Source organism: Gekko japonicus, unplaced genomic scaffold (assembly GCF_001447785.1).
Source record: "Gekko japonicus isolate JY-2015 unplaced genomic scaffold, Gekko_japonicus_V1.1 scaffold4676, whole genome shotgun sequence".
Taxonomy (NCBI): Eukaryota; Metazoa; Chordata; class Lepidosauria; order Squamata; family Gekkonidae; genus Gekko; species Gekko japonicus.
In genome coordinates, this window is record NW_015166578.1 from 57,827 (window position 1) to 66,645 (window position 8,819).

Sequence of the window (8,819 nt, forward strand, 5' to 3'; positions counted from 1 at the left end):
CTCTTTTTCAAGGACAGCTGTGCCAGAACTAAGGCTTGCCCAAGGTCACATCAGCAGGTGCAAGTGGAGGAGTGGGGAATCAAACCCGGTTCTCCCAGATTAGAGTCCGCGCACTTAACGACTACACCAAAAAGGTGTGGAACGTTCTGGAAGGCCTAGAGGAAATTGTCCTATTCATTTAACAGGCTCAGAGTGTGGAAATGGGTAGCTGAAGCTCCTCATGGCATGGAGGTGGATATCATTGCCTGATAAACAACATCTGAACAAACCACCATTAAAAAGAAGAAGAAAAAGAAAAAGAGATTGGATTTATACCCCACTCTTCACTACCCAAAGGTGTCTCAGAGCGGCTGACAAACTCCTTCCCCTTCCCCTCCCCACAACAGGCACCCTGTGAGGCAGGTGGGGCTGAGAGAGCTCTTGACCGAAACTGCTCTTTTTCAAGGACAGCTCTTATCAGAACTATGGCTTGCCCAAGGTCATCCAGCAGGTGCAAGTGGAGGAGTGGGGAATCAAACCCGGTTCTCCCAGATTAGAGTCGGCGCACTTAACCACTACACCAAACATTTTTCTCCAGGCCTGTTGGCAACCCTCATTCTATGAAGCTGTTACTATCTATGATACGTCGTTTAAAACTAATGAAACCTGAAGTTAGGACTTTGATTTGATGTGTGTTTTCTGAGGTGCTCCACCAGTGGCTAAATTGGGAGCTGTTCTCCTCTTCCCCGCAACATTATGGAATTGTAGCTCTCGGTTCACAAGGGCAGATCATGTTGGTTTGGTTTACCTCCACAAATTTTACCTCAGTCTCTCTTCTCAAACCTTGAAAATGCCCTCTCAGACAGGGACCGCTCCTTTCTTCTGTCCTCCAATCCATTAGGGTTATTAATTTTCATTAAGATAGATTCAGGTGGGGTGGCTGTGTTGGTCTGAAACAACAGAACAACGTTTGAGTCCAGTGGCACCTTTAAGACCAACAAAGTTTTATTCAAGGGATGAGCTTTCGTGGGCATGCATCTGAGGAAGTGTGCATACACACGTCAGCTCATACCTCGAATAAAACTTTGTCTTAAAGGTGCCCCTGGACTCAAACGTTGTTCTATTAATTTTCATCGTAATTCCTGTTGTTTTAGTCTCCAATAATTGTGGCCTTGTTAAGTCGCTCACTTAACAAAGTAGTCGGAGAGTGATTCAGCAAAGATTCAGCTTTATTCAGTTACTCAAACACAACTCCAACACGGATCAACATCTGATCGCCAGAACAGCTTTTACATTGCAGCTGTCCTGCTTTTAAACTCTCCTGGCTAATGTAGCCACGCCTACTGTACAATTACCAACCAATAAGGTTGTATGCATAAGGACCGATCACGGACGTTCCCGCTCAGGGAGCTTGCTGATAGTGATTGGTTAGGTTCTTCCTGGGCTAGCAGTGTGATTGGATGTATTTGGATCCTAGCCCAGGACGAAGTTTAACATAGCATTTCAATTATGTTGTTCACATACAGTTGTGCATTCAATGGCAGCTATTGAATACATTACAGGCCTAGACTTCCAAAAATCCCCAAAAGGAAGTATTTTGAATATCTCAGTCACTTGGCCTCCCTGCTGGGGGATGGGTGGAGTGTCCATTGGTATCCTCCAGCAGGCTGGCTGGGGTGGTGAGTGTCCATCGCCCAGCAGGTGGGTCGGCAGATGCCTGGATCCACTGCCTCATGCTGCGGCAAGGCTCTATCAGTTGTGACCGATAAAGCTGTGGCCAGTTCAGTTCCAGCAATGTGTCTGTGGTCACTAGCTTGTTTGGTGGGTTCTCCTTGCCCTCTCCCCTCCCTTTTTGACACTGGATCTGCAAGCAACTAAAAATGGATTTTCCCCCATGTCTCTTTGTAGTACATCATGCTCATAATTCTGCTTCTTTTATAGTTCCCTTGTTCCAATTTTTGGATCATAGCTAGAACGGCTTTAAAAATACTCATGTGCTTATGGGTTTTCCCTCCAAATAATCTTCCAGACCTTTTGGATACAAGGAATTCAAAATGAGCTATGAAGTAATTCAAAAGGAGCTGCGGTGGCTCAAGTGGTTAAGACGCTGAACTGCAGGCTGTGAAAGGTCAGTAGTTCTGCAGTTCGAGACCCGAGTGCGCCACATGACAGAGTGAGCTCCCGTCTCTAGTTCCAGCTCCTGCCAACCTAGCAGTTCGAAAGCAAGAAATTGCAAGTAGATAAATAGGTACCACTTCGGTGGGAAGGTAACAGCGTTCCGTGCACCTTGGTGTTTAGTCGTGCCGGCCACATGACTACGGAAACGTCTTCGGACAGCGCTGGCCCTTCGTCTTTGAAACTGAGATGAGCACCGCAACCCTAGAGTCGGATTCGACTGGGTTTCGAGCAAGGGAACCTTTACCTTTACTTAATTCAAAATGATCCATGATTAAAATACTAACTCTGACCTGTAGGGTTGCCAGGTCTGGGTTGGGAAATACCTGGAGACTTTGGGGGTGGAGCCGGGAGAGGGGGGGTTTTGGGGAGGGGAGGGGCCTCAGCATGGTGCAATGCCATAGAGTCCACCCTTCAAAGCAGCCATTTTCTCCAGGGGAACTGATCTCTGTCAGCTGGAGATCAGTTGTAAAAGCAGAAGATCCCCAGGCCCCACCTGGAGGCTGGAAACCCTACTGACTTGTTGGAACAGGAATATTTTGATTTTCAAAGGCCTTCCTTCCTTTCTCTCTCCCTCCTTCTCTCTTCCCCTTTCTGCCATTTTGTGGTATCTTTGTGACCCTGAGTCTTATAAAAACTTGCTGAAATATCACCAGAGACATGATAAAGGCTTAGAACGTAATTTCTATTGGGCTTCCTATCAAAGATTGTTAAGCATGTTTTTAAGGCAAATGTTACTATGTTTTAGGCTAAAATGGAAAAATACAGCAGAACATTGACTGTGGAAAAAGCACATTTGGCCTAGTTTTCTGAACTGACGTGTAGCAATTTCATAGAAAACAAGAGAAAGCCAGAATACATTAAAAAATTTAGGCCCTCAGTAGAGTAAATTAAGCCTTCTTTATGGGGTCAGTTTACCTCATAAAATGCTGGGACTTTTGCTATAAATCTGAATCTGGAGTGAAATTTCTCAAATGTTAAGGTGGTCTGGCTGTGTAGAGCCTTAGGGTTGAAAAAGTTTTATCCATTCATTTAGTACACTTTTATTCTCCTCTCCCTCAAAGTTTTATGAATTCATTTAATGCATTGTTACCCTGCCCATTTTTATCCAAAGATCTCAGGGCAGCCCACATGATTCTCCCCTCCACTTTATCCTTGCAACAACTCGGCGAGGTATGTTAGGCAGAGAAATCCATTGGGTAAGGTCTGCCCAGTCCGGGGCTCTTTTTGTAGCAGGAACTCCTTTGCCTATTAGGCGACACACCCCTAATGTAGCCAATCCTCCAAGAGCTTACAGAGCTCTTCTTACAAGGGCTACTGTAAGCTCTTGGAAGATTGGCTACATTAGGGGTGTGTCGCCTAATATGCAAAGGAGTTCCTGCTACAAAAAGAGCCCGGAGTCCAGCACATATCTGGGCACTTAGATAAATTATATAGACCGTAATAAAATTAATAGCAGAACATCTACTGAGATTTTATTGTTTCAATGTTTAGGGCCTTTGAACAGAGATAAGAAAGAGACTGGTTTGGGACAGGAGGTTTTTAAAGAGAGGCGCGATGGCCATCTGACAGCAATGCTGATTCTGTGAACTTGGGCAGATCACGAGAAGGGAGGGCAGGAAGGGTCGCCTCAGTGCTTAGCTCTTGTGGCCCTTTCTTGCACGCCCAGGGAAATGGCTGGTCGCCACTTTGGGGACAGGGAGCAGTTTTTCTCCAGGCCAGTTTGGCTGGAGATCCTGGAGGGTTTTTGTCATCTTCTGGGAGTGGAACAGGTAACTGAGTGTGTGTGTGTGGGGGGGAGGGGTATTTGTGAATTTCCTGCATCGTGCAGGGGGTTGGACTAGATGACCCTGGAGGTCCCTTCCAACTCTATGATTCTAGGGCTGTATGTCCCCAAGAAACATAAAGGAAGGGAGAGAAAACATTAGGTTTTCACTATTGGTCCCCTTCTGGAAGGGGTTTTTAAATCCCTTTGATATCTATACGAGAGGCAGGAATTTGTTATGTTTCCTCACACTTCTGTCGAATTTCTTCCCAATATTGCTTGTTGAAGGGCGCAGCAGTGCAACGAAGAGGAAAAGCGAAGGCGAGCCCCCGTGGATGTCTGGCACAGAGAAAGCTGCTGCTTTCACATACACACACACATAAAGGAAATCCCTCCTTTCTAGTTTTTAAATGGTCTTCCCTCTCCCCTACCCCTGTGTCCCCCAGTCTCACCGAGAGCACTCAGGGACCGTCTCCTTCGCCTCCCACCAATTACAGAAATCCAGTCAAGCCTTCAGGGTTCCAGAAACGAGACATACAATTTAAAGAATATGAATTAAAGAGAGGAGCAGGACTCTGAAGAGGCAGCATAGAAATATTCTAAAACCAGGGGTCATTTCCTGCAGGAGCGCACAGGAGCGGAGCTCCGGTAGTAAAGAGCCCAGGGGGCGGGCACATGCAACAAGCCCCGCCCCCTGCTCCCAGCAGCCCTCAGTCAGAGCAAAAAGCAGCCGGGTACGTTGCAGAGCCCCCCCCCCGGGCCCCCAAACAGTCCAGTGGCACCCTTAAGACCGAGTTTTATTCAGGTACGAGCTCTCCCTCCTCTGTGAGGACAGATCTGCATGCCCCCCCCAATAGCTAGCAATCCAAAACAGTCCAGTGGCACCTTTAAGACCCCGTTTTATTCAGGTACGAGCTCTCCCTCCTCTGTGAGAACAGATCTGCACGCCCCCCCCCAATAGCTAGCAATCCAAAACAGTCCAGTGGCACCTTTAAGACCCCGTTTTATTCAGGTACGAGCTCTCCCTCCTCTGTGAGAACAGATCTGCACGCCCCCCCCCAATAGCTAGCAATCCAAAACAGTCCAGTGGCACCTTTAAGACCCCGTTTTATTCAGGTACGAGCTCTCCCTCCTCTGTGAGAACAGATCTGCACGCCCCCCCCCAATAGCTAGCAATCCAAAACAGTCCAGTGGCACCTTTAAGACCCCGTTTTATTATGACAAATCCAAGCAATTGGTATTGGCTACGGACGCGTCCTCGTATGGGGTGGGGGCTGTGTTGACCCATGTGCTGGCTAACAACAGGGAAGCACCAATTGCATACTACTCTCGGACACTCACCCCGGCCGAGAGGAACTATGCCCAAATCGACAAGGAGGGGTTGGCGCTAGTGGCCGGAGTAAAAAGGTTTCATGACTTTTTGTATGGAAGACCATTTGTAATGGCCACGGACCACAAGCCCCTCCTTGGAATCTTTGCACCTGACCGCCAGACGCCCAACATCTTATCTGCATGGATGTTGCGCTGGATGGTGTTTATGTCGGCGTACGATTATGTCCTCGAACACCGGCCTGGGAAAAACATTGGGCATGTCGACGCCCTCAGCCGTTGTCCCCTACAAGAACTGGACATTGACCCTGCACCGGCTTTCGAGGTGATGGCCCTCGAGGAACTGGCCAAACCTCCGGTGCATGCGTCGGACATTGCGACCGCCTCCGCCCGGGACCCCACCATCGCCAGGGTTCTTAACTGGGTGTGGAGGGGGTAACTGGTGGGGCGCGTCGATGACTGTTTTAAGCCGTTTGCATCACGGCAAAATGAATTATCTGTGCACCGGGGATACTTACTCTGGGGTAACAGGGTGGTGGTTCCCCCCAAGCTAAGGGAACAAGTATTAGAGGCTCTGCACGAGTACCACCCCGGCATCGTGCGCATGAAGGGACTGGCCAGAGGGTTCTGATAGGCCATTTAGCCAGGTGCTATCCTGTAGAGCTGGAGGAAGCTTCAAGGTAATGGTAACTCTGTAGTGAACTGTAACTTCCTGGATTCTGTCCTATATTTTAACTTCTGATAGGGCATGTATAGAGTAGGGTTACCATTCTCTAGTTAGGGCAGGGGATACCTTTGTTTTGTGGGCTCCTACACGCCATCAGCCAGCTGGCTGGGGGGAGGTAATTTCTCCACCTCAGCAATATCGCCGGAAATAAATGTGATGTGCCTGCATCACCAGAAGTGATGTAGGCACGTTAGTGACGTGGGGGGGGTGACACTCTGTGGGTTTTGTTTGGCAATACATAGTTTGAGGCTGATTTTACAATAGAGTTTTGCCCAAAAACCAGAGTATCACCCTCAATGTCACCGGTGTGCCTATGTCACTACCGGGTAACATAGGTTCATCATGCAATGTCACTTCTGGCTCCCAGAACATGGGGAGCCTGTTACCTCTACCATTTCAGACTTTAGGTGAAGGCATTATTATACAGATTTCTTGTGTGTGGAAAACTAGTATCTGAGGGAGGCTTTCCTGATGAGATACAGGAATCTATTCTACTATTTGAGCTCTCAGTTTTCATTGCTTGAAATCTGTCCCTACCAGTCTCTTTTCTGAGTTCTTCCAAGGGCTTCTGGACCAAGAGTGGCCCAAACTCTCTAGGCTGAGGGTCCTCATTAGTCTGATCATGAAATTCTACTCTGTTCCCATAGACGTCATGGCTTACCTGAAAATAATGTGTCTGGTGATCGGTGGTCCTAAGGAGGTCCGGCTGTCCTTGACCTGGTGGAACTCTTTGCCAAATAGCATCAGGGCCCTGCGGGATTTGATGCAATTCCACCAGGCTTTTAGTTGAGGGCCGCAATGGGAGGTTGTGACTCGCAGCTTCTCTTTTTCTTCTATGGCCCCCACATGCCCTTCCCTGCCTTGCCATGCAGGTCAGCGGTGTGGCCAGCAAAGGACTATTATGCCATCTTGGATTGGATTTAATTCATAATTTACTGTTTTACTGTGATAATTTTAATTATATGTCCATTGTATTTTAAATGTTTTAAGGCTGTAAATCGCTCAGAGCCTGCTTGCAGGGTGGGCGATTCATAAATCCAATAAAATAAAATAAATTACCTGCAAGCAGGGGTCATTTCGGGGGGGGGGAACGCGGGGGAACGCAGTTCCCCCAGGTGAGGTGCAGGGGGGCGGGGCACATGACAAAGCCCCGCCCCCTGCTTCCGGCCGCCCCGCTTCCAGCCCTCATTCAGCCAGGAGGAGGCAGGAGAAGAGGGAGGATAAGTTGCTTCCTCCTCGCCTCTCCCCACCCCTGCCTGCCTGGGGCCAGGGAGGGCCTTTGCGGGGCTTCCTCGCACTCCCGCTGGCCTTGCAGGTCCACGGCCGGGCCCCTGATGTCAGGGTGTGTGGCATATGCTAATGAGTTATGCTAATGAGTTCCCCTAGCTCTTTTTCTACGAAATGACCCCTGCCTGCAAGTCCCATTGGTACCTGTCCTAGTGGTCACCTTGACCTCCAAGGCAATTATTTCCAAGGATGAGGATGAAATGCCAGTGGACCCTTGGGACGGGAATAATCTGTCTGTCTTACAGGGGGTTCAGAAGACATCTTCCCTTCCCCTAAACTACTACGGCGAATTTTGCCAGAGTCACTGGGTAGTAATGTTTGCAAAGTAATAAAATTGGAATAAAGTCGTATGTTCTTATGTGTATAGCTCAGCATCGATCCCTTCATAAGTCGATTGATTTCATCGGTAGTTCTCATTTTACTTCTTTTCTCCTTATCTTCCCTCCCCAGGTCATGCTGCTGATAGACATCGAGCTGGCCTACATGAATACAAACCATGAAGATTTCATTGGATTTGCCAAGTAAGTATTGGGAGTGAAAGGGACTGTGTGTGTTTCTGGAGCTCTATAATATTATCATGGTATTCTAGCGGTGACCTCCTATCTAGTGACTCCAGTCTAAGCCTTTTGATATCGACAGGTTTTGACTGGAGTAACTCTGCACAGGACTTTATTGTAAGCGCCTTAGTGACTAATCACTTCGTTATTAATCAATACCAGATTGATGTTTTTTTAAAAGTACTCTTTTCCTGCTCATAACATTCTTATCCCTAATCACTGTAAGCAGGGGTCATTTCGTAGAAAAAGAGGCGCAGGAGCTCATTAGCATAGCTCATTAGCATAACTTATTTGCATATGCCACACCCCCTGACATCACCAGAAGTGTGTCAGAAGGCAACACCCACTGCAACTTACCTGGCTGCTTCTTGCTCCTCATGGCCCGGGGCTGCTGGGAGAAGGGGGCGGGGCTTCTGGCATGTCCCGCCCCCCTGGGCTCTTTACTGCCGGAGCTCCGCTCCTGTGCGCTCCTGCAGGAAATGACCCCTGACTGTAAGTCACCTGACGTCTTGACGGGGGGGATGTGTGTATCTGGGAATCTCTCATGCCTCAGGAGAAGCTCCCAGAAAAAGGAAGGATAGTGTTGTGTGGGACTTTGCACCCTGAGTTACATGGACTGAGCAAGCTGTCCCAGAATACAGGCAGAGCAAAGCAACAGAACTAGATCACAGTCAAGAGTCCAGTCCAGAGATCAAATACCAGTTTAGCAGCAGACGGAGTCCATGGGTTGTTCAGGAAAGCCGATTCAAGGCAGTCCGAGGTCATTGATCAGCAAGGCTCAAGCAGGTCCAAAAAACAGAACCAAGGGTCCGTCTGAAGGTCACAGGTGGCAGGCAGAGTCCAGAATTGTGGTCAAGTTGACAGGGTTGATATATATATATATATATAAAAAGAAGTTCACAGGGTTGTGACATGTTGCTTCCACAATCTGCAGTTCTCCAGGTCTGATTTATATAGGCATTCCTTAACAAGCCTGATTTACACCCATCTGCTCGGAGGT

General features: G+C 48.2%; 1 protein-coding gene across 1 annotated transcript in view; it reads left to right on the forward strand.

Moving 5' to 3' along the window:
* The window catches only part of LOC107111402 (dynamin-1), a gene marked incomplete at its 3' end in the record, with an annotated part of 70,491 nt that overhangs the window by 49,623 nt on the left and 12,049 nt on the right, over window positions 1–8,819 (forward strand). The window contains exon 12 of the mRNA XM_015412370.1: window positions 7,713–7,783. Within this exon, the coding sequence (XP_015267856.1) occupies window positions 7,713–7,783 (71 nt within the window). The remainder of the gene's footprint in view (window positions 1–7,712; window positions 7,784–8,819) is intronic.